At 37.0% G+C, this 26,776-nt stretch overlaps 1 protein-coding gene across 1 annotated transcript in view; it reads right to left on the bottom strand.

Annotated features, from left to right (window-relative positions):
* Positions 1–26,776, bottom strand: part of LOC142341661 (uncharacterized) — a 63,334-nt gene that overhangs the window by 22,048 nt on the left and 14,510 nt on the right. Inside the window, exons 4-6 of the mRNA XM_075392782.1 lie at positions 23,948–24,080; positions 6,166–6,299; positions 5,600–5,731 (exon numbers count right to left, since the gene is read on the bottom strand). Of these exons, the coding sequence (XP_075248897.1) occupies positions 5,600–5,731; positions 6,166–6,299; positions 23,948–24,080 (399 nt within the window). The remainder of the gene's footprint in view (positions 1–5,599; positions 5,732–6,165; positions 6,300–23,947; positions 24,081–26,776) is intronic.

The raw sequence follows: 26,776 nt of genomic DNA, 5'->3' as shown, positions 1-26,776 counted from the left end.
TTCTAATAAGTGTTAAAAACTCTCGAAATTGGATAAAAAAGAATTACGGCCTATTTATAGAAAAGTCCCCAATTATGGTCCCCAAGCTCTGTTATCACCACCGTTTATTAAATAGGACTCCATTGTTGACCTTGGAAGGGTTAAGAGCAGCTTTGAGTGGTTTTTATTTAATGTTAAGTCATTAAGAGAGTGAGTAGGTCATTTATGATAAAAACATAGCCGCCAGATTACAAGATTAGCTGAAAAAAAATTGCGTGCCGTAGAATTCAGATAAAAACAGACAAAAATCAGTTGATGAAGTTATCGACAAAGCTCAAAATCTATGAAAAAACTTCTAGCGACGAATTGATATGGCTTGACGCCTTAGAAACTTGTTATTAGATATCATTATACAGATGAACTTCTTTGACCTTAAACCAATTTATATTAAATTAAATTGATTAAGTGTCCTTTTGTCGAGTGATGCCGTTATTAGGGGAAGGAGGAGGAAGTCACCAAAAATATGACTTTTTCAGCTTTTCTGTGCAAGCAAATGCAAAACTAAAAATCAGCTTCAGACGTCGAAACAAGAAACAACGATCACCGCAACATAGCTTCACTCACCTTAAAGCTATGCAGCTGCAAAAAAAAACATGACCAAATTAAGCTTTAAACACACCATTCAGACTAAGAAATGAACTCACGGGTATAAAAGCAGCAAAGTGGCAACAATCGTTTGACGTTGACAGCGTGAAAAAAAATAACAAAGGTCGTCAGACGGAAAAACTTAGAACGTAGACTCCAAATTCGACTCAAATAAGAACTTGACATCAACCGCAGACAACCAATCCCAAAACCTCTTATGCCGTTACACCAACAAATCAGAAACAATTAACAACAATAAATTTCTCTCAAAAGTCTGAAAAAAGCTTTGACTCCAAAACAATTAAAACCAATAGAACGCGTGATTCTGCTACTCGCGAATTGTTTCAGCTTTGCTGTGTAAAAACAAACTAAAAAAGACCGTCAGACGACAAAACAAAACCAACAGCACCGCAAAATAGATCCACTCAGCTTACAGCTTCGCAGCTATGATTAACTTAGCCGGCAGATTGCCGGAATAGCTGCGAAAGAAATAGACTAGCGTGCCGTATATTAGAGATAGAAACAAAAACATCAGATAAAAAGTCATCGACACCGATCAATAACTATGTAAAAAACGATTAATCAATCAGGTCTCTTAAAAAATCACTCCGCGGACGCCCTTTCATCACGGACTCTTATAAAATATATGCGTTGTTCCCCTGACCTTGAACTAAATCAACTTAAACTTAAGTTTTGAAATGAAGAAGTCATTTAATCGAGTGAGATACGTCATGAATGAATAAAACATAATGACGCAAATGACCTAAAAACTTTAGCTAACGAGGGAGAGAAATGACGTCAGGCGCGCAAATGCCGTTAGTAATAGGAAGAAGTCAATCGGCAAATTTGTTGTTTTTTCAGCTTTCCTGTGTGAATAAATGTAAAACGAAAGAGCATCAGACGACAAAACAAAACCAAGGGCACCCCAATATAGCTCCGCTCAGCATACCGCTTTTCAGCTAAAACTAAGATAGCCAACACATTCCCGGAATAGCTGCGAAAGAAATAGACTAGCGTGCCGTATAATAGAGATCGAAACATACACGGATATAAGTTTAATAAGTTATCGAAGCCGATCAAAAAACTTTGTAAAAACATTTAGCAAATACTTATTCAAGCTTTTTAAAAATTTCTCCGCAGACAAGTTTTCATTCGAGACTATAATTACATATATGAGTTCCTTTGACCTTACAAAAAATCAGTTTAAACTTAAGTTTAAAAGAGTAGAAGTCATTATATTAAGTGAGTTAACTCGCGTATAATCAAAATGTATTCAAGCGAATGACCAAAAAAACGGGCTAAAGAGAGTGGGAAATGACGTGACCCGCGCAAAGGCCGCTAGTGAAAGGAAGAAGTCTTTCAGAAAATTTGACTTTTTCAGCTCTGTGAACAAAAGGAGAACAGAAAAAGAGCGTCAGCCGACGAAACAAAGAAGGACAGTCTTGCAATACAATCCACATAATTAAAATGAAAACTTAAAACTACTGGACCTGATCATCAGATCAATTGAGCAAGGCCAGTAAAAAAACGAACCTCAAAATTTTATAAATCAAAATAAACAAAGAAACAACAGAAAATCATTGCTGAAACTCTTGAAGCTTTAACCCTGAAGGCTTAATTTGATCAAATTAAATATACCCAATAACTCACGCAAAGCCCTTGAAAGAAGATTATTGACCACTAAGGTTAGAAAACCTCGAGAAATCACATGATTTAAGGAAAACGAAAAACTCAAAACAAAACGAAAGTTTCTAAATTTTGTCATATTAAAATCTTCAAAACTATTTGTTGTCTCTAGAATCTGTTGGTAACATCTCTGAAAGACCGAAAAACATTTCAGTGGTCCATAAAGATTGCTGAACCAAAAAGAACAGAAACAATTGCAAATTTCAATGCAAAGTTGCTGGATTTCGTGATATCATTAACTTCAAAGCCATTTGATTGCCTCCACAAACTATCCAGTAAATAATGGTTTTACTGGCTAATAAAGATCGACAAACATAGAAAACGGTTATTATTTTGAGAAAATTTGAAGAAAAATTCAAAATTTAACAAAAAAAATGCAAAAATTGTGACATTAAAATACTGAAAACCATTCCTTTGTCCCTAGCAACTATGCATTAATATAAAATCAATCTCCAGAAAAAAACTAAAAAACCAAACGTTCTCAAAAATACTGCTAAAATGTGTGATATTAGAATCTTGAAAAGCATTCCATTGACACAAAAAAATATGCAGTCCCCTAATGCTAAGCCGAAAAGGAGGTTCCCTGGCCCACTTGGCTGAGAAAACTCAGGGACAGCAAGATTTTCAACGAAAATTGAAAAAAAATGCAAAATTTAGTATCTTTTGCGTGTTTACGTTTGCAGTACTAAAACATATAGCTCAAAAATGGTCATTAAAAAATAATTATATCTTGTAAAAGACATATCATTTTTGACAATTTTCAATTCAAGACTGATCAAACAAAAACCCGACAAATGAAGAAAAAACAAACTCAAGACTTCCCAGAAGCTGCACAACTCTAAGCACTTGAAGTGCCTCTAATAAAACTTAATGCCTACTGTTCCTTGCCTATTTATCACGTTTTGAAAAATGAAAGTCAAGAAAAAAGTTTAAAAAAACATCCATCCTACAAAAAGAAAATAGCAGGACAAGTCCTGAATAACACTCCAAAAGAATCGAAATAAGTAATGACCTAACAATTATCAATTTTAGAGCAGTATTGAATTAAATCATGCCAAAAACCTATGAACCTATATGCAAAAATAAATAATTAGAAAATTTCGTTTCCCAAGATCTAGCGTTTTGCAGAATAAAATAATTTTAACACATGACAAAAACACTAAATCTACACATCCTTAGAATGAGAAGAAAATACAAAAACTCGATGGGAATCGATGACAGGCAACTCAAATTTAAGCAAATCTGAGAAAATTGGAGAATAGAAAATTCACACAAACAGGTAAAACAGTTTGAAAACCAACGGTGTCTCAGTCGAATAAAAATTTAGCCAGAACCTGCTGCAAAGAAAATGACGAAAATGACGGAACATGGACAGGGCAATGAGAAATTAACTTTTAGAGATTCAGCAATAACATCACAAGAAAAACAACAAAATGCAAAACTAAAAAATTATTGTTCAATTTCTGAAAATGTCAAAATTTAAAAATCGATTCCACTAACTCTTGCATTTAATTAGATGCACTTTTATTCCCATTAGAAACCAACGAAACGTGTCATGCATGAAACCCAAAAAATAAGACAACAAACACGAGAACACTATAATAGTGATTAAAAGCATCAGCCACGCACTGAACAATTTTTTCCATTTAAACAAACATTCATTGGCAATTAAAGATACCTGTCAATATTGAGAAACATAACAGACTAACGTCGGGCAAATTGCTCTCAAACGAGAGGCGAGCGGTTGGCTTGGTCAGTCGCTAGCTACGGTCTAGTGAGGCCATCTTTAGCTTAGTTGCAGGAGCGTGAGGTGAGCGCAGCGAGGAAGGCTGATGGGGGCAACATTGAGGGAGCGACAGTGCAAGGTTTTCGGCTGACGGCGCCCTTACGGCCAGAGCGATGTGCAGGCGTCAGCATTGGGGGGGGGGGGGGGGGGTGAAGTTAGGGGGCTGTTGTGGGGCACAATTTCTGTGAATCGCATACTCTAAGACTAGTGAGCTGAAACGCTCTAAGAGAACTTAATGCCCTCTGGAAGCTACCCGTTTTTCCCGTTGTTGAGGACGAAAAGCCAAGTGGATCAGGCGAAAAATTGTTCAATCAAAAAATCGCATTAAAAAGACCAACAGGACTAATATAATTCCTGCAAACTTCCTTTGAGAGCAATTAATAATTGATTGGACAGCAACAAATAAAACAAATACATGCGAAGTTCAAAAAATCTACAACCTTTTTGAAAACTAACAGCGTATAAATCATAGACGAAGACAGCTATGACTTCTAACGGTTAATACTGTTTATTTATGCATACTTGCCAACTGACGAGACCTGTCATTAAGGAAGCTATGAGAGAAGACAACAAAAGAACAATACATACTCGGAAAAAAATTGATTATTTTTCCTAAAACAATTAGTATAAAAGCTTTCAATAGCTTTCAACGGAAAAAATTAAACCGATAAAGTAAATCTCCATTAGGAACTTATGAGACATTTCCCTGATAAAATTAAATGATAAGACAACAAAAAATTCAATAAATACACGAGAAACTCAAAGGTTCCCTATAAAAAGCCATTGACTCAAATATTCACTATTATTTTATGACTGCAAATAGTGTCAAAGTAATAAAAAACTATAGCTGCCCATTGATGAATTCAAACAATTGTAGACAGGCGCAATTAGAACACATAAGTATCTTTCTATTAGCACTCAAAAGAAGAAACACTGAAAACAGAAGGCAAACTGACCTACGTAAAAATTCCCTCTGAAAAACTGAGAAATTGTTCAAGACCAATTTCTTACTCCACTTGAAGACTTTTTTTCGAACATCAGTTTGGGACAAAACACGCCTCAGACCTGCTCGATTTTTCGCTCCCTTTACTACCTCAGCGTGACTAAAGTCACCACTATAATTTGACTTCCCATTGACGCGAAAAAGCTCAAAAAGTGTGAACAAATCTTCTTTAAAAAAATTGACAGAGGACCAGCTATAATAGAGGACCAGATCGTGGCCTAGCCATTAATACCATATACCCAAGAAAATAATTGCGTTATACTTCATTTTAAGAAAATTTGAAGTGCAATTGAACTTCATCAGCTTGTCGTTTACGTTTTATCGAATCCTTGAAATCAATTAAGAATGAAGGAACAAAATGCTGAAGACGTTTCACAAATAACACTCTGAAAGACATATATACTCAAATAACACTCTGAAAGTTGCATGTGATCAGAGCTCTACAATCCTGCATGTAAACTATACAATCATGGAATTTCATTACCAGACAAAATACTAGCCCTAAAGAGTCGCTTGGCAATGTTTCTGATGATAGCGGGAAAGGAATTCATGCCAGCATTGACCCAGAAATTAAACTCGTTCTTGGTCAGCACCACGTCCGGCAGCCACGAGACCAGATCAAGCAGAGGAGCCTCAAAATCAACATTACATTGTCGATAACAAAAATGATTTGTTTCTGTTTAGAAGTTTTTTCTTCGTTAAATACTAAGCTAGCAAATTGTTTTGTGGTATACGCAATAGGAGAGTACGAAGGTCGAGTCTTTACCGTTATTGTATCCCACTACCTAACAGATGCATTCAATTTGAAAATGCCACGCAAACGTGCAAAAGGTGAACTTGCAACTGGACGCCCCCCCCCCCCCCCAACCCAGCGCCTGTTACGACACCGACTTTTAAATTGCTGTTATTTAGCACGTTAATAAGAAAAAAATAGCACGTCCTCCAGTGGGAGTATAACTTATATGCCCACTAAGCTGAGGAGGTGAAGGGGTCAAACAAGAATAAATACTGAAAAAAACAACGACGGAGAGGGACATAAAAGATCCAGAGGATCTATCAATATTACCTCATTATAGACGATTTTCTGTACCATGTCGTTGAGGAAAATGGGTTTGTTGATGAGGGCTGACACCATGTAGAGGATGGCATAGGCCACTCTGGGCATGGGCCGCAGAATGTTATCAGGGTCCCTCTTACACTCTAACGAAATACAACGTCTCAGAGGCGTTGGTTAATCTTCCAGTACTCGACACAAATACGAGCTAAATGAGATATACACACTGCTACGAGAAACTATTTAAGATATTGTCAAGTTATATTCTTGAACCTCTTTCGTTTCTGCCATTGAAACATTTTCTAAGCCCATGATAGCAAACTAACACCTCTTTATCAATCCAAAATGGCTTTTAAACGTAGTCTAATAAACCGTCCGTAATCAAAAATAATTGCATTAACAGTATTTCGTTACCACATAAAACGGAAATTTATTAAAATCGGCAGATTTTCGAAAAAGCTTCAACATAGAATTTAAATAGAACTAACTCATAAGTTAAATCCGACAAATGGGTCAAACAGAAAAAGAATAACATTCAGGGAAGTACAGTAGAAACATCAAAAAAATCAAGCAAAAAACTCATTTCTTCTGGTTAGTGATCATGCTAAAAAATAAAAGGTAAAATCTACTGCAAAACTGTTACAGTTTGAGTTTCAGGAAATTAAAATTAAAATCTGCAAAACTTTAAATCAAACTAATTACTTGCTTACTATTGATTTTTAAGGCTAATTAGAGGGAAAAGTTTAAAAAATTTCAAATACCTTTACACCTTTTGTTACCTGTATATACAAGGCTTAACAAATAGAAACCCGGTTTCATTACCTGCATTTCAAATCCCGTACGCAACAAAATCAAATACAGTAAGGCAGACCCCATGAGGACAACTTTTACAGCCTTAAAGTATAAAGAATTAGTACTATTTATTTCTGCGCGCAAATTAGGCTTACCTAGTTCTCTCAGGCTAACCGACTCAGGAAAACATTGAAGGAAGACTTAATTATAATTTAGTTAACACTGGAGTCAAGGTAGTGAGAATACTTACGGCTCAACAATAATTACAATACTGAATAAGGTCAGCTGTACAAGCACTATATAAAAGAGAATAGAGTATTCTCATCCTCTGATCGGCTGGAGGCGTATATTGAGTATTTCATCTCCCACATCCATCCAGGGTTAATAGTTTTTATCAGAAATTGTAGAATGTAGCTGAATTACGTTGAATGTCTCATCGTCATTGAGTGTTAGAGTCGGTGACTTGCTTCGTCGTCTGAGTTGCCTGCCGAGTGAAGTCTTTGACCAGGGTCGTCGGTAAGTGATACACATCTTCTCAGGTGTGGAGTCAGTGACGGTGCCAGTTACAGGGTGTGCTGGCCAGGAACGTCAGTCCTAGAAGAGTATCCAGCTGCCTCCTACTGTCATGTAGTGAGGACTGTTGGGTGGAAAGTTGTAGTCTGCAGTCTGTCGAATGTACAAGGAGATTTAAATTCATCTCCATCTGGTACAGGTCGTTCCGATCGGATTTAACAGCTTAACTTCTGGTTAGAATCCATCATTAGCTGCTGTGAGCTACTGAACCCTGTAAACCTTATAAGTTTATTTTCCACTGGTTAGGTTCCAACCAAAGAAGGGAAAATTTTCCTTAACTTCAATTTGGATAAAGGGAACATATATAGAAAAAAAAGAAAAGGAGATAAAAAATAAGGGAAAAGGTAAAACTAAAAGATTTACGAGTTTTTGGTAGAGAACTGTGTCCTTTTTAGTGACAGTGACCCTAGGGGGAGGGACTCTGCCAATCAGCTATGCTCGAAGTCCTGGGCCATACTGTCAGAAACTCGGAAGAATTCGAGAAACTACATGTCCCTCGCCAGACAAGCAGAGAGAGCTCTACGGTAAAGATCCGTGATCTTCTGTTTGTTCCTCGCCTGAAGGCTCTCGGTTTGCCAGCTTATCTGTAGTCCAATCCCTGTAGAGAGGTTAAAGGTATGGCTATACATACACTTAGTAGCGCCTCCCTCTACACATTGAGAGATATTCGATTGGGACGAGGATAGAAGGTTCGTCCTAGTGTATAGGGGAACAAAAAGGAAGTAGTTTTTAATCGGATCGAAGTTCCTCAATGATCATTCGCAAAATTTGGGTCATTGATGTAGCTGTAGTTGAGATAATACGGAGATGTGATCTTCGTATTGACATATTGGTGCCGTGATCTAATATGCATCAGAGGATTCGTGTGATGAAAATGAAGTTGTACGCAGAGATAGCTGTGAATCGTATCAAGCATCTTCGTACGATTCATTTGATGCGATTAATTATATCCATCTGTGTGGGATGTAAAAGTCCAAACTGAAGATATAAGGGGTCATCCTTCTGGTAGAAACGATAGGGAGTGGTGTCTCGTAAACATTGTAATGAGGTAATCATTTTGGCGATCCGCCAAGGCATAGATGTATTTAGAGGTCTACCAGAAGCGATCCGTGGAACATTGATTAACAGGAAAGTGTGCACATTCGAGGGGAAGGTTCTTGTCGCGTCCCTCTTCTACATACTCATTTCCGAGCTGTCCCATTGTGCACATGCTAGACAGGTGCTTGGGTGTAAGTTCCGAGGGAGTAGATATGTAACTAATCTTCTCTGGGTCATGAATGTCGTGCTCGGTGTTGACGCCCAGAAGATATGTGCATTGATGGAACAGAAAACTGAATCTTGCCGGTCGTCGAATGTGATCTGTGTTGGCACGAAGAGATTAGGCTTCAGTTTTGTAGATGAGGGCTGTGGGCCTCGATGTTGACTGATTGTGGGGCGGTAGGTGAATGGCGACTGCGGCGCTTTGATTGGAGATCTGCGGGGTGGGTACATCTCATGTCTGACAGGACGAGGTCTTCGTCGAGGAGAAGGGTCAGTTCATGGATAATGATCCCTGCAAGTAGGTCTCTCGTACAATGGTGGTTGAGGAACTTGTTGTAGTGGTCGTCGTGGAGGCACTGTGGGGCTTTCATATCTCGGAGTACGCATCCTAGTTGTAACCGACATTGTTTCTGGTGCCCTTATCTTGGGGCCACGCACTCGTCCAGAGTAGGAACAATTTTGGACAACTGTTTCGGGTGTGGAACATTCAGATTGTTCGGCAGCAACTTCGTCAGCCCATGATGGTTGCTGTGGGGGCTCTTCTGTTTGTTCCTCGCCTGAAGGCTCTCGGTTTGCCAGCTTATCTGTAGTCCAATCCCTGTAGAGAGGTTAAAGGTATGGCTATACATACACTTAGTAGCGCCTCCCTCTACACATTGAGAGATATTCGATTGGGACGAGGATAGAAGGTTCGTCCTAGTGTATAGGGGAACAAAAAGGAAGTAGTTTTTAATCGGATCGAAGTTCCTCAATGATCATTCGCAAAATTTGGGTCAATGATGTAGCTGTAGTTGAGATAATACGGAGATGTGGTCTTCGTATTGACATATTGGTGCCGTGATCTAATATGCATCAGAGGATTCGTGTGATGAAAATGAAGTTGTACGCAGAGATAGCTGTGAATCGTATCAAGCATCTTCGTACGATTCATTTGATGCGATTAATTATATCCATCTGTGTGGGATGTAAAAGTCCAAACTGAAGATATAAGGGGTCATCCTTCTGGTAGAAACGATAGGGACTGGTGTCTCGTAAACATTGTAATGAGGTAATCATTTTGGCGATCCGCCAAGGCATAGATGTATTTAGAGGTCTACCAGAAGCGATCCGTGGAACATTGATTAACAGGAAAGTGTGCACATTCGAGGGGAAGGTTCTTGTCGCGTCCCTCTTCTACATACTCATTTCCGAGCTGTCCCATTGTGCACATGCTAGACAGGTGCTTGGGTGTAAGTTCCGAGGGAGTAGATATGTAACTAATCTTCTCTGGGTCATGAATGTCGTGCTCGGTGTTGACGCCCAGAAGATATGTGCATTGATGGAACAGAAAACTGAATCTTGCCGGTCGTCGAATGTGATCTGTGTTGGCACGAAGAGATTAGGCTTCAGTTTTGTAGATGAGGGCTGTGGGCCTCGATGTTGACCGATTGTGGGGCGGTAGGTGAATGGCGACTGCGGCGCTTTGATTGGAGATCTGCGGGGTGGGTACATCTCATGTCTGACGGGACGAGGTCTTCGTCGAGGAGAAGGGTCAGTTCATGGATAATGATCCCTGCAAGTAGGTCTCTCGTACAATGGTGGTTGAGGAACTTGTTGTAGTGGTCGTCGTGGAGGCACTGTGGGGCTTTCATATCTCGGAGTACGCATCCTAGTTGTAACCGACATTGTTTCTGGTGCCCTTATCTTGGGGCCACGCACTCGTCCAGAGTAGGAACAATTTTGGACAACTGTTTCGGGTGTGGAACATTCAGATTGTTCGGCAGCAACTTCGTCAGCCCATGATGGTTGCTGTGGGGGCTGTTGACCCTTTATCAGTAGCTCTTGAGATGAGTTGATTGTTCCGGGTGGTATTGCCGCTGGGGAATTTGAGTCACTCCAAATGAAGAGCGGTAGTTCTCCTCCTGAAGAGGAAGATGAGGTCGCAGGTGAAGGCAAAGGGTTCACCCGAGAGTAAGTGGCAACGTCCACAGAATGTGGCTGTGGAGATGCCTTCGCCATCGTGATGAGGGCCGGTGCCTGTATCTCGCATACTGACTCGGGCACTGGAAGAGTCACGACCAGCGGTGCGAGAGGTGAAGGCAAAATGTCAATGACATCAAGCCAGATGAGCATTTTCGTCTATTATGACTAAAGGCATTGAGGTGCAAAGACAAATTCTGGTTTAGGTTGTGATTCTAGCTTTCCATAATTGCATAATCCATAGCATTCATTAATTGAGGTTCGAAAAGTTGATGCTCTGAGTTTGTTGGAGTTATTGTGTAGAGGAGAAGAGCATTTCTTATAGATAATTTTAGGCTTTCAGTGTAACAGATATACAATTTAGTTTGAGTTTGGTGTAGTACTATCAACAGAGTGTCTTCGCTTCCTTTTTGTGGGTGATGGTGGTTTGTAATTAATTCAATCAGTCTGTAACAGATGAAATATAGTCTGTGAAAACACTCTAGATATAAATTCCTGTGGTTTTTATTTTGGCTAAGATGATATTAAGCCCTAGAAGAACTCTTAGAATATAGGCATTAAAGGCGCTACGAAATAAGCCAAAGAGACCTTGTAAAAAAGTTAAACTTTGTACATGCAATGGCTATTTCTTTTAATACGTACCAAGGGTACCCAACGACTCCAATAAGAGAGTCTTAAATAATTGCCGTGAATAAGTTCTCGCGTCGATGCGATTGAGTGTGAACTCTTTGCCGTTAAAAAAAGCATTAAAGTAATTTGTGCATTGGCTCTGTAACTGTGAGCACTGAGCTTGTAATTGAGCTCTTGTTGCTTAAACTGCAAAATAATCAGCTTATGCAGCTTCAAATTTCTCTGCTGCATAATCAACCAATTGGTTAAATTTCAATTTGTCTATTGGATTTGTCCAGTCACTAGATATGTCTATTTGTTGTGCTGTAAAGTTAATTTGTGTAAAGCGGCGTTCAATTTCATCAGGCGTGAATATTTAAACGCTGTTTCGCGCCCTAATTGGTTAGGGCGTTCAGATGTATGATTCATCGCCGTATGTGTCAAGCGCGAATTGTTGATCAAAATTATCAGCTTTACAGGGTGCTTTAAGTAATCAGGATAACGTTTTCCGTGTTACTTGACCCGAAAAATGTACATTGTTCGGCACAAGAAAACGGTGTTCTCTTGTAGCATTGGTTTTCGAGTACATTGAGGGGTATTAATCTGTTTTAAATTGGCAGAGAGAGATTACATTTGAGCATTTAGTTGTAGCGAATGTTTTTCTGTTTCCTGTGATTATATAGTCACAAGGGGGGAACTTTTGTGTTAATAGGTCAAGGGAAGTTTGTTTTAAACCTCTACCGAGGTCGCTTAATTTTTAAAGTTAGAAAGACTAGTGTGGTCCTTTCTCAAAAGCAGTAATAGCATAGTCGATTTTAGCATCTATTAGTACATTTGGATCTACTGCACCAGAAATTTTGATTACGAAAAACTTCGTACTTCTCCGATTTAGGGTAAAATTGTGACTCTTTTGGTATAGCATAGCCATTTCTTATATTTGCTCTGGTGTACGATGACACAGATGGTACTCTGCTTAAAAGTGTTAAGTGCACATCTTTGAAGTCTGCATAGGGTTTGACGGTAGCAAAGTAAAAAGATAAAAGAATCCTGGTAATGCGTAGCAAATGGGCGGTCTTTGTTACACTTTGTAGTATTTTAGTGACTAATTCAGATCGGAACAGAGCCGATTTGTCATAAAAAATGATCTTGAAAACATCTTGATTTTGAATTTAGAGTACATGTGAGCATTATGTTTATGCCCTGGATAAGTTTCGTTGTTTGTTAGTGTTTCGTTAAAAAAACCGTTTTTGAAATTTTATCATGCGGTCATTTGTTCCTCCAACGTTGAAAATTTGGCAGTGATCATTTGGTTCCCCAAAGACAGTGGACTTCAATGCGTTAATGGGGTACAATAGCCCGTTTCAATATTACATTTCATGCGTAAGTTTTCACATAAATTTACGGATTTTAAGTCAAAAGTGAGTGTTATGTTCGTTAATTTTAGAGACCATCATAGTGTGTGCATAACATGATACTCATGAGTCGGATTTATGGTATCTGGGAAAAAAAGGGGATTACCGTGTTGCAAAGCAAACGGTCGATAACGATCAATTTGAAATCGACCCCGTTTTGCTTCAATGGTAGCGTGTCAGCGTGCATCATTGGGTAGAAAAAAATTTATAATAATTGTGCAGCATAGTAATGCTTATTTAAAAAGCCAATCCCTCAAGTTCTCTACGAGTTTGAATTTCTGTTTGAAAGAAAAGTTCCATAGTGTTAACATACCAATTATTGTGATCAAACCTGTAGCCTCTAAGGGCAATTTTAAGCCAAAAAATTTCCTTGTCGCAGAGTTCAGAGTTTTGCATATAGGGCAAATGCAGGTATTTGAACCGATCGAACTTGTGAAAAGATTGAGACTTGGGCATGTAAGATCTGAAAATCTCCTGGTTTGATGTTGCAGTCACCAATCGTATTGAGCTTATAGTACTGCATATTTGTGATGTCGTGGAGAGCCGTCATAGTGTGTTACGATAAGATCTTGTATCCCGGATCTGGCAGTCGATATGTTCCGTTTATCAAAGGTGATCGGTTGTTTTAGAAGTAGTGGGATTGAAAAGAACGAAATAGTCAACAATAAGATTAAATTTGCAATGGACATGTGTACGATAATCAACATTTGTGGTTTATTTCTTGGCAGATAAATGCAGAGGGGTTGGTTTTAAATTCAAAGATAGGTGGAGCGTCTGCTTGTGGATGGAAAATCAATTTGTCATGTTCGACATTTTCGACCGAATTTAATTTTTGATAGTTTTAATAGATCGTGCCCTCATTGTTTTGCCCTGGTATGATTTTGTAAAAGTTTGTAATTCTTTCCTTAGCTCAATTATGTAGTTGTTCCTCGTTATTATGATCTCCAAAAAAGGCGTGAGGGGGTACAATAAAAATTTTGTCAAGCTATAAATATAGTGTAGGATAAGTGGGTGTAGTATCTGGTTGTTTTCCAATACAACGATGAGAATGTTGGTCTGGATCAGGGGTTGGAGAGTTTCAACTGAGAGTTATAATTGGAGCGGTACCAAGAAAGCTTAGTGAACTTTGAAAGGAGGGGGAAGAAATAACTATATTAAATGATTGATTCCACTGAGCTTGTGAGAACAACCATTCAATATTACTGGCCGGTCTCTGTGGTGGATAAAAGGGGCTACGTGCCCATTGTGATGAAGTTGGTTAAAATTCAGAGCTGAGGAGATCTGAATTTTAACTTTCTGAAGACTAATATCTTGGTAAGCTTTGTTATATTTGACGCAGTGTGTATTGGTTGCGGAAGATCGGAGCTTTTTGTTTTGCTTGTGCCAAATCTATTGGTAGTGTTGAAAAGTTTGGTGATTAGAGTAATTCAACAATTCTGGCTGTGGTGCTCTCGGAGGAGCAGGTATTATTGTCGTTGGTGGCAAAGCAGTGTTTACTATAAAGCCTGATTATGGTAATATGGTTTGTATTCACTTGTTGTTTTTGCGCTTGACTCTGGTAGATGAAATCTGACAAATTAGAAGAAAAGGTTGTCAAAAGTTCCTCAAGTGTATAGTCTTTTTTTCAAAAGAAAAAACATATGTGGATTTTCAATTACGTTTCGTGAATTGTCGTTGTTGGTTATTCAACTTTAGAAGGTCTTTGATATTTTTTGTATCGACAGAGTCTGTGATACCATCCACATTTATAGTATATACTATACCTGTGTAAAACAACTCTGAAAGCTTTGGTGTAGGTTTTCGCGGAAAAATTGACAATAAAAAGAGCAATTTGGTTGTTATTAAACTCTTAAATATAGAAAACCCACTCACAACAATTATGTGAAATGAGCATATGATCTACGTAGCAAGAGACAACGGGGAACCTTATTTGTTTAATTTTGAAGCTTTGTATGTATCTAAAATTCTCAGCGTACGCAGTTCTGCGAGAACAAAACTTAGAGACTTTGTTGAGAGATTATTTGCATATCTGTTGTTTGAAACCGGGAAGTGAAGACCTTTCAGTGCTGTGGACTGAAACATTAGGTGGAGGAGAGAGCTGGTTGTCCGGAGACGTGGTTCAAGCCGTGATCGTTGTACTGGAATCACTTGCTGTTGTAAGCAAGTGAACTTGATTTGGAGAGACTGATCTAGGCAGCTGATGCCAAGGCAAAATAAAGATTTTTAGGATGAAAGAAAGGAATTTAGTGTAGAGAGAAAAAGAACTGTACTGTGAGGCAGTTCATTAGATATAAAAGTATTCGAAAGTGTTTGAAATACCTTGGGTTTCTTTTCAGAAAGAACACTAAGAAAATTGAGAAGGTTAAAATTTAACCTTCTCAATTTTAAGAGATTTTAATGAGAAAGTTAAAATTAGATATTTTGAGAGAGAAGAGAGACAACTGAACGCCAAGCAAGTCAAACTGAAGCGAATTTAATCGTTCTCGTCCAGGAAGATTGCAACTTTTTCTCGGGGGTAAAAAAAGTTACCAACTCATATCTAGCTGAGTTAAAGAGGTTGATGGGTGTTCCCATACCAATCTGTGGTTCGGTTGTCAACTCAATTTTTGGTCAATTTATTTTTTTCAGGCTAAGAAAGAAGTTGATAAAGTATTCCTCAAGTGCATACATCGCGGGGTAATGGCTTTGAAAAAACTCCAAGTATAATAATTGTATTTCGGGGAGAGGTGTGAAGGAACTATCCAAATTACCACTCTCGTTATGGAGAAATTAACTTCTGTATTTTCTTTTGGGTTCTATTTATGGGGTATTTTTCGTGTTATGCTCAATTGAATCCAGCTAAAGAAAACGGGAGTTGAAAGTGATTACATTTTTATTGGTAGTAGTGGTAAATTACATTTTTATACTAGTAGTGTTTCGTGCGTGAAGCCGAACTTTCGGATGGTGGTAGAGAGACTCTGCCGTCTTTTGTCGAATGCTTTTGTAAGTGGACATCTCTAGTATTGCTGTTTTCCGGGTTAGTATCAGGTAGTCTAGACTGACTGTCTGTCGGTTGGGGGGAGGATCCATTCGTATTTGATGGTAAGGCCGAGTTGTCTAGAACAAAAAAAGAGACGGATTTCGACTTTGCGATAGTCGGTTTTTGTGGACTAAGTCGTAAAAGAGTTATAAGTTTTTTTTGGTTAATAAGTTATTTAGGGTAATAGGTGACAATGTTACTTCGATAGCGAACTATTTGTTTTCCAGAAAACTACAATTTGTATGTTATCATTGTAGATGTTTCGATTATTTTGTAAGGCACAACTTTTTGTGGTTGCATTTTTCTTGATACACCCACTTGTGAGGCTTTATTAACAATTAAACGCAGGAATATATTTTGAGTGGCTGGGCTGCACCAAAACAATTTATAAACTATCGGAGAAGTTTGTTATGATTTCAATAATTACACTTAAAAAAATTCTTTAAAAACATCTGAGTGGGACTTTTTTCTATTATGATCCCAAGGTGCAAAAGTTCCTTTTTGTAATCTCTCAGTTTGCGGGCGACGACCAAGGTGGTCTTCATCAGTGTGTTTTGGTAAAAAAGTACGCTGTGAGTTGAGTGTTGGTTTGCGATTTCCAACACTATCTGTAGTGGAAGATAAATTGACAATTATAGGTTTTTGGTTTTATACCAAAGACAGTTTCAAATGGAGACAGTCCCATAATTGTTCTAACTTGTGAATTCAAAGCGCAGGAAAAATTTTCAATTTCCAAGACCAAGTGTTATATTGAGTATGTAAGACGGTCTATAACAATTTTCTACAAGGCTACTTGACCATGGCTCGTAGGGAGTGCGTGGTGTAAAAAGTCAGTTATAAACACGACGAAAAGGAGTACATTTGCTGTTATTGTATTCATTTCTATTATCCGTGGCTAAGATGTCTGGACCTCTACACTTAGCGATGATACAGTCATCAAACAGAATGTTTAAAGCATTCACTGCATTTCGTGGTGAAGGGTGTATCTAAATAGTGTGAAAATGCGTCCACGAGAACGTAAATTAAAGAATTGCCTTCTGATGATGGCGCGATAGGTCCTATCGTATCAATTGAGACACGATGATTTAAGTATGGTGAAACTTCTAGAAATGGCTACTGAGAGGCCATTAAGAGGTTTTTGCACTATTTTGCTTGTTGGGCAATCTAAGCAGTCTTGTAAGAGGATTGCTATCCAAGCTTTAATGTTAGCAAAAAAGTAATCCTGTGTGATTATTGCATGGGTGTCTTCAGAAACCAGGATGGATTTTGTCTGTAGGGTTACTTCAAGACCTGCATGGCCTAAAAGATTATGTGTGTCCACTTCATAAAATATGACTAATATCACGGAAAGCTGTGAGCAAAATTTTTTTGGCTTTGTTTCTTGAAGACAGTATAATAGTGGATTTGATTCGTTTATACTTCGGTCTTGAAAACGACGATAACAGTCCTTTGTTCGCCCTTATTGTTCCGGTCATGTGATAGGACGATTTTTGTATCGTAAAAGTACAATTTCTCTTAGCACTGCAGTTGGGTTTGTAGGCAGGATTCAGTTATTTCAATTTTCTTTCTGTGGAAAGAATAATAATCGATTTCTAGTGATTTGGGTACAAAATCCTTCAGTGCAGGAATGGAAAATTTTATGCTATTAATCAATTCAGCATAATCAACGTTTTTGTTTAACTTTTCCTCTTAATTTGTAAGAAATCTAATGGTTGTGTGTTGTCATATATTCCCGCTGAGAAACCACAAGATAAACGTTGTAATCTAGCTGCACTTTGAAATAGTTATCTTTCGTTCTTAAACATAACTGGAAATGCAACGACTCAACAGTTTTGTCTGTAGTGACGTTGTTAACATATTCTTTTGAGACAGAATAGCGGAACTGTAATTAAGAAGTTTGTTGATTGTGAGTCATGAAGAATTTTTTTTAATCTGGTATTTCCAGACAATGAGTCAGTTTGGGAATTGCATTCAGATGAGCTAAAAACTGTCGGGTCTCTGATTGGGTTTATTTTTTTGTGTAAAAAAAAGTATTGATTTTTGGTCTGTGTATAATATAATAGGGTGTCCTGGCTCTTGTAAAAAGAATTCATTTTCTGAAAGTGCATATATTATTGCTGAGCACTGTCTTAGAGTAGTTGAGAGTCTAATTTTTGCCGTTGCAAAAAGACGGAAATTTGGTGATATTAATTTCATTTTACCAAATTGGTTTTTCTGAAGTAATGCTGCGCCTATACCGTAGTTTGAGGAAACACATAAGATATAACATAGCTTTTCTGCGTTAGGTGTCGCTAAGCGTAATGTACAGTCTGTACGTTTTTTACCTTGTCAAAAGTCTGTTGCAATTCACGTGTCACAAATTATACATACATATATTTTGATATAAATGTGAGAAAACCAACATAATTTTGAATCTGTTTTGTTTTTTGGTGGTTGGAATTTTAGAAAGCCATCAATTTTCGATTTTAGAGGGTAAATGGTTTTTTATTTGCTGTCTGAGGAATTTCACGGATTCTAAGAAAAAGACGGGTTTATCTGATGCTGCTTTGAGGTTTTTGGCTTTGAGAATTTGTGAATATTTGTCAAGTTTCTAACATCGTCTCTGTTGTTTGGTCTTGAATGAAGACGTCATCTAAAAGTGCAATTACTTTGCTTTTCGAATTAGAGGTATAAATATACTATACATAAATGACGAGAATGCGGCTGGGCCAGTGAAAATACCATAGGACATTCACTTAGTGTTGTGAAGTATTGTTGTCCTGCAATAACAAAACATGTTAACCTCTGTGAGTGTGTCTAGTGGCATTTGGTTGCATGCGCTGTTCAAATCAGCTACTACGAAAACCGGTCTTTTAAGACTTGTTAGTATAATTTGTAGAGGCTCTGTTGGCGCACTACCATTTGTTTTGTCAATCATTGTTTTTAATTGACAATCTTCTGGAAATTTTTTAGCGATTCTACTTTACTGAAAATTATTATTTAATTGATAAACATGTTCCCCGTAATGACTGAATCTGTGTTCTCAGGAGCAATTATTCCGAAAAGTATCTGATTCAAATAATGGTGGTCCGTTTCAATAAGTTAAAATTCTTTGTTTAAATGATCTCCGAACGAGAAATAGTCGTGAATAAGATGGTTGTAATTTTGTCGATGAATCATAAAATTTTAGTGCATTTATTAAGTAGTTATGGTTCTAGAATGGTAAATAGGGTGTTCCTGGAATTTTAAACTTTGTATTTGATACATGGAAAGTCGATGTGAAAACTGTATTTTCGTGTTTCCGATGTTCTGTTTAATCTGGACTTCAAAATCAATTTCTATTGCTGTGTGAGACTGTAATTCAGTGTTGTTTACTGAGAGAACAAATGCTGACGTTTTCTGTTCGATTTTCTGATACTCGTTTATTTAATTTTAATATTCTCCATTAAACACGTTAACTGTGGCTCCCGAATCAAGTAGGATATAACTTTCTATATGTGGAGGGGATATTGTTCCAGTATGGTCCTCTGACTGGAAAGTTGTGTCGTCTGCTTGTTCTTGGTCTAGTAGTCGATTAATGTAATTTCGTACATTTTTAAGGCGATTTCTCGAGAAGGGTAGCCCAGAACAATTATCAACTCGGTAATTAGGTGATTGTGCCGGTGAAATAGAGGTTTAATTATTTTTGGAGTTTGGTTTATTATGAAAATTTTGTGGTCCTGCGTATGGTGAACCTGATCTGCTTGTTAGTTTGAAATCGTTGTTTCCATAAAATGGTTTGTTGATTTTTGGGTTTGGTATGGAAGTTCCATTTGGGCTTCTGTGACGAGAAGTAAATGGTTTAAGGTTTCCCAGTCAAATTACTTGACGTAACTTGTTTATTTGGAAGATTTTGGTTCCCTTTCACAGCTTCACTAAATATTTGTTTTAGGAAATTAGGTTCATCAAGGGGATTTGTGTATCTACGATCGGGTCAAGTTGATATAATATGTATAATATGTGGATTTTCTTTAAAATTCCGATTATTTGAGTACTTATGTCGTATTACGTTGATCCCACATGCTATGTCCTGTTCCACAGCTCGAATATCATGTATTGTAAGATTATCTATTTCTGTAGAAATAATATTATTGAGGGTGAAAGAGTGCAATTTGTTTTGATCTTGTGCCGATCAAAATCTGTACTCGAAATCTCTTCTTGATGTAATTTTTCTACTAATTGTGCAACTGGAAGTGGTGGTTCCATTGCTGTTAATTTGTGATTAGTTATCTTTTTTAAAGCTATTCGTGCTAACTTTTGATCTACTGCTGTGACAAGTGCGTCATTCCTTTGTGCAATTCGCACATTTTGAGCGTTATTAACAAATGTTTTTCTAGCCATTTGTTAAATTCGGCGGGCTGGTGTTTTAAATTTTTCTCCCGAAGAACGTGGGATGCTTTCCAGTAGTTTCGCTTGAGTCTGCAATTGTTGGTTATTAAATGTCTTTTGAAATTGTTGACAAAAAGCTTGTCAGTTCCCCTTGAATTCCAATGGTAAGAGAGGATACCACTGCAGTGCAGGGCTTATTAAAGCTGTTCGTATCATGGCGATTCGCTTAAGATCCAAAGCTTCATGATAAGGCGAATCAAATTGTTCTGGCTTTGCTGTCATGACCATATTCGCTGCGATAGCATTAAGAAAAGATTCTGCAGTATATGTTGGATCAGTACCATCAAATGTTCGTAAAGATTGTTGAATAGGTACTGAACCTCCTAAATAAGGTTATATTATTTGTGAATTTTGTTCTCACAGCAGAAAATGTTTGTGTTGACGCTGCTTGGAAGTAGTATGCTGTCGGAGCATTTGTTGTCTATTTTGTAATTTAACCTTTCTAACAAGAATCACCAACTTTTGTGGCGTTAGTTGTATGTTTTGATCGTTTGTCCCCGACTTTTGAGTGGATGTAATTAAAATCAATAGCTCAGTGTTGAATTATACTGAGTTTTGTCTTTAAGAACGGGATGGTGGTGTGTTTACGTTCGGTAAAGTTGGTAGGGTAGTATTCAGTTGATTTGAACTTTATTTCAGTGGAATTTATTGGTTGTTGATTAAAAGTTTCTGTATTTCTTATTGTTATCAATGTTGTTATAATAGAGATCAATCAAATAACGGGATGGTCTTTATTGTATGCGAAGAAAAAAATGTTCCATCATCCAACAGTGTGAAATTAAAGTCTGTTTCTGTTGTTTCATTTGAATTTGTATCCATTGGTAATGAGTGTATAAGTATATCTAAATTCTGTTCAGTTGGTGACGCTTCTAAACATAATTTTGTTTTGGATGATCGTGAACGTAAACGGGCAAATTTCCGCATCGTGGTATTGCAATTTGATTTGCGAGTGATCAGTTTTCAATTGTTGGAGAAGTTCAGATGGTACTTCTTGTGATTGTTTAAAAACTCTCCGGAAACCAGTTTGGATTACAAATATATAGTAATATTTCGAGTAACAATGATATTTTTCCGTTTTTGTTTTTGTAGCTGTAAAACCATGAACAAGGCTTTTTGAAAAACGGTGTATGTACCACGATAAGATTGTGAATACATCTAAAGTTTCTTCGTCTGATAAGTCTGCATCCTGTACAAAACTCAAAAAAAGTTTTCATTAAGTGGTTAAAGCCTTCTACTTCATGCCTAGCTATTTTATGTACGCTTTCTAATCTTGACTCGACAGCAGCTGCATTGAGAGATGGTGCTAGTCATTTTAAAACTTCAAATGATGATTCTCTAAATGCGTATCCTCTGTCAGTAGTACGTATTTCGTCATACACTACTCGTAGAAACCTAAGTAATATATCTGATAATGGCTGAAATAGTGTATCATGAATTGGAGATGTATATCTTTCCGTGATGGGATCATAAAAAAGAAGATTGTGCCTTTTGTTAACTGTTTACCGTGGATTTCTATGAGATACGAAAGAAAAGCTGTGCGAGCAATTTGCGCCGCCTTTTCTGACAGGGGAGAAGAGGCTGTTACTTTATGCTAAAATTTTGGGTTTTGAGTTGGATAGCGGTGTTTAATAGTAAGTTTAATTCATCCACATTTTAAAATCTTGTAGTTTCAAAGGGTTTTATGTCTTTTATCAAACGATTATTTTCTTGTCTGAGTATAGACAATTGGTTATTATCGGAGTTAGTGTCCGATGTAGATGACGTTTGGCCGATGTGAAGGCTCATCTTGACGGAGTAAATGTGTGCAATTTGTGGGTTGATGTCAATTTGATTATTTAAAAGGATTGTGTTTCCTGTTTAGAAACTCAAGCGTACAAAAAAGATACAGATAGAGAAATCTAGCTCTAGATTTCTCTGTATAAAAGGTTGCGTTTAAGTGAGCTCGTTTTTGGGTTAGAGTTTATTAACTCACTGGTCGCAACAGTGGCCTTATGAGGGCTCCTTTTCAAATCTTATGGTAAAAAATAAGGCTACTTATTTCTGAGGCTTACCTAGTTCTCTCAGACTAACCGACTCAGTAAAACATTGACGGAAGACTTCAATTGTAACGGCGTTTACTTTAGTCAACACTGAAGTCAAGGTATTGAGAATACACATGGCGTGCTCAACCATAACTACAATACTGACTAAGGTCAGCCGTACAAGCACTATATAAAATATAATAGAGTCTTCTCAGCTTCTGATCGGCTGCAGGCGTACATTCAGTATTTCATCGGCTCTAGTAATAGAGAAAATCACTCTGATATCGGAAATATTTATAAAGAAAATGAGAAGCATGTTTTTTTTTGGTTCAAACTGGTGTTTTAAATTTTATGTTTGAACTAAATTGATGGCTAAACTGATATTTATATAGTTGGCTCAATTTTTAAGTATTAGAAAGTGGAAATCCAAGGTTGTTCTTACGTATTTGATAAATAATGGAAATGTCATCAATCCAAACCGAATTATGCATTCCGAAAAAAGTATTATTGTCTAATACTTATTTAGTGGCTCGTTAATATGCTATTTTGTTAGTTTTCCGTTTTAAAAAACGTAAAGCTATGTAAATTTAAAAATGTTAGGTACTCAATTTTATTAAAACTTTTTGATGGTGTTAGGAATATTAGCCGACGTAAAAATTAGCCGGAAAAAGTCAAAAGTAGGAAAATTAGAAGAATTAATTGCTGAGATAATTGCTGTAATCAAACATAAGTGAGACAAGCAATTATCTTACTCACTTAAAGATGAAATTAGCGGATTTAGCCATGCCTCGCGGGCCACAGCTATGCCTCAACGAACTATGGGATTTGAAATGAATCTATCACAAACGAACAAAATACCACGAACGAAATAACGTTATTTGTTAATCTCCACAGTAACAATTGTGCGTTCTCAAATCTGAATGGTTAATGTCTCCTTTTCGGCTAATTTTCCTGACGGCTGATATTCACGGCCCCTTTGTTGCGATATAACGAGTTGGAACATCGCAAACGCACCAAACCGATCCTCATTGTTTATTCAAGAATTATATACAAAATGTTGGCATCGTTTCAGAATCAACTGTATTTGTCTTCTGACATGGCTCTCGACCATGTACGCTTTTGCATTACACTTTGGAATGTAAAATAGTATTTATTTTATCAGAGCGATTTAGTTGAAACTATCTGTCTTGGAACTTTTTGTTTTCTCGAACATCCGGTTCAATACAATTTGATTCCAACACTATTCAAATATGAGAATATTCGAATAAAAAAATTGAAATTAAAAGTTAAGGCGACTGAATACCTACATAATTATGTAATTCCGACATTGCATGACCTTTTTTATTTAATTTAGGTGCAACAATTTTATATCTACGAAAAAATGTGTAAAGAATTTTGACACAGAAAATCCCAGAAAATTTGGCTTTTGTGCCATTTCTTAATAGGATGTGCAGACCATAACCAGTACAAAAACAGTCCATAGTTTGTTCCAAAATTGATATGAAAATTTTGGCCACCTGGAAGGAAACAGTTACCAAAATTTGTATAGTATTTTAAAACTTGGTCAGCATTAGACTTCGTATGGCTGCAAAGCAGAGCTCGTCGAAGCTAAGTACAAAGTCAAGTTAGTCGGATTTCGAAATAGATAAAATTACGTTATTGGGAATCGAAGCTAGATAAAATAGCTAATAAAGAGCATTTCAACATTCAAAATGCACAATATTAGTTTATGCCGCTCGTACTTTTTCGGGAACCTGCTCCGAAGATATTGCGATACCAGTTGCATGCTTCGTTTAACGCTGCCTGCTCATCCTCCATAAAATAGCTGCTCACAATCTTCTTTGTCTCCAAGCTCACCTCAGGGTCAACTTCAAACTAAAAAGACAACTTTCAACCAAATTTATACAAAGACAGGGTGCCAGACTTAGTCAAAGAATTTCGCAGGTCTTATTTTGCGTTATTTAGAGCTTTCTTCGATTCAATTGAGAACACTGACATTTTTGTTCGACACTCTTTAATATCGTAAAAAATCGGTTTATTCCGTTTTTGAGGACAAGAAGTTGACATAGTGAACAAAATTCTGGCAAAATTGAAAAAATCACTAATAAGTAATAAAAAATTATCCAAATCATTCAAACTAACTAATCATTCAAACTATCAATCATTTAAACTATCATTCAAAAAGAAAACATTAACGGAGTTCATTTATGCTTTCTTAGAAAATCGACGGGACCTGTCATTTCCGAGCCTAAGTGATCAGAGCACAGAAAGAAAACCAAACACGGGGAAAACTAAAATGTTCATTTATATTCTATGATCACACAAGTTGCTGTTGGATACATTTGTACACAGAACTACCGCAAAGCGACCGAAAAAGCCGACATAAAAGCAAAAATAGAAATTGAATTGAGTTTAAAAAATTTTCTTTATAGAAAATCAATCAAAGTCACCACAGGTAATTAAAATACCATTTCTAACCACAAGCTTAGCCGATTACAGCAAAATTTTAAATGTGATACAAAAACTGGTGAGAAAAAAGTGTTATTGATAAAAAAGAGATCAAACTAAAAAGCTGCCTAGGAAAAATTGCACGTAATCAAAAACAAATTTTTGCACTCCGCAAACATTTTTCGCACAAAGTATTTGCGCCGAATAGATTGACTGATTTTGCTGAGCAGATTGACTTAAACACATCTTGTGTCGTCCGGCATTTGAAACGGAAAGTCACCGGTTAAAAATAGCCAAAAAAACTCCGGAAACAACTGCAAGAGTCGCCTCTGCACAAACACACACACACACACACACACACACACACACACACACACACGCACGCACGCACACACACACACACACACACGCAAAAAATTTGAGTTCAACCGAATACCCGACAGATAAACACTCAGATTAAAAAACAAAAACAAATCCCAGGAAAATACTTTTAAGAATGATTCATTGACTACAATGACTGATGATCTAGGTAACACGCAAGAGGCTCCTATAAGTAAAAACACCCAAAACAATATACCACTGAGCACGATATCTTTTTGCAAAAGAATTTGCCAAAATAAGCCAAATTTGGATTAATTTAACAAATTTTTATTATCAACAAAACAAATTTCATATTAGCCAAAAAAGGTACCAAAAATCATAACAAAAATTAATCAATTGTACCCAAACAACCATCCGAATGCTATAACAAATTGAAGAAGGATGCAAAATTGGTAATAATAGTCGACTATGACGGCAAAATGACAAAAAACTCAAAAAGCATCTTAAAGTCTAATATATGCCTTCGATGGCCAAAAATGCCTCCGAAAATACAACCACTATTTATTGAACCAGAAAAACTAAATTGGCAAAAAAAATTGAAGTTAAAACAAAAACTCATTTGAAAAAACTGATGGTGATCAAAAAGGTCCCTAGCTTAGCGAAAGTTGTTTCACACCTACTTCTCTCGCTTTCTTTCTTCAGCAAATTGCCCTATACGCCGTCTTCACGCTTTTCACTTCCCGTTTCAAATAAACTCCAAAAATAATATCCAATCAAAAAACAGTGGCAGAATTCCAGAAATGACTCGAAGTTCTGTTCGCCGAAACAACTATCTTTTCAAACAAATAGTATCCGTTGGCAAAACAAATCAAAAGCGAGAAAATTTTAAGATTAAGTCATATATTCAAAGAAAAGTCAAGTAAAGTAAAGAGCAAAAAGCAATTACTTTTATCATATAGTAAAGTAAACATACAAACGAGACACTTTGTTTCATGGAATCAAGACCAGAAAATTGTTCACACAAAGTTAGGCGAATCCAATTAAGTTCACAGAACTTTCTAATTTGACCCAAAAACAGCTTAATAACACATACGAGCATTAAGCTGCAATTCAGCTACCAATAAAAGCAACAAAACATAGCAAATAAAAGCAACAAAACATAGGGTCAAAAATGCTTAAAATAGTCCAAAAATCCTCAGAATAGTTAACAAACTTTCAAATTAGCCTGAAACAATCTTTACTTGCAATAAACGTCTCAAACACTAACAAAACAATCTGAGTAATACTAGTTTAGTATGACTAGCGTTTATACAGCACACAAAATTGGAAACAAGAAACAACCGCTTGAAAAAACAGCACGTGAGAAAATTGCTCGCTTCTCTGAAACTTTTTTTTAACAATACTTATTGCTCTAAAGAAGGTAGGCAATATTTCTTGCAGAAGGTATGAACAAGACAACCACAATCTTTTGCTCCACGCGTCAAACTCATTCGAAGAAACTACTTTTTCGAATTTTATTCACTCAATGAAATTCCACTTTTTTGCTCGCTCACTTATCAAAAACGAACAAAATACTTCGAGTCATAAAAAAAAGAAAACTATACTGAGTAAACGAAAGCGCGCTGGATTATGAGTGTAATGATGTGCAGGGGCTGGGGAGTAGTGGCGTTGGGGCGTGAAGTGGAGGTGGGATGTGAAGTGGGGAGAGGGGGCTGAGCGTGAAGTGGTGGGGGTCAGACTCTATGAACCCCCTATATAACCAAATTATGTCTCCAAAAATTTTCTATGAATGAGAGTCTAGT

Source organism: Convolutriloba macropyga, chromosome 6, assembly GCF_964194025.1.
Source record: "Convolutriloba macropyga chromosome 6, txConMacr16.3, whole genome shotgun sequence".
NCBI lineage: Eukaryota > Metazoa > Xenacoelomorpha > Acoela > Convolutidae > Convolutriloba > Convolutriloba macropyga.
Note: the sequence above shows the minus strand (reverse complement) of the source record. Positions and strands in the feature narration are given on the sequence as shown.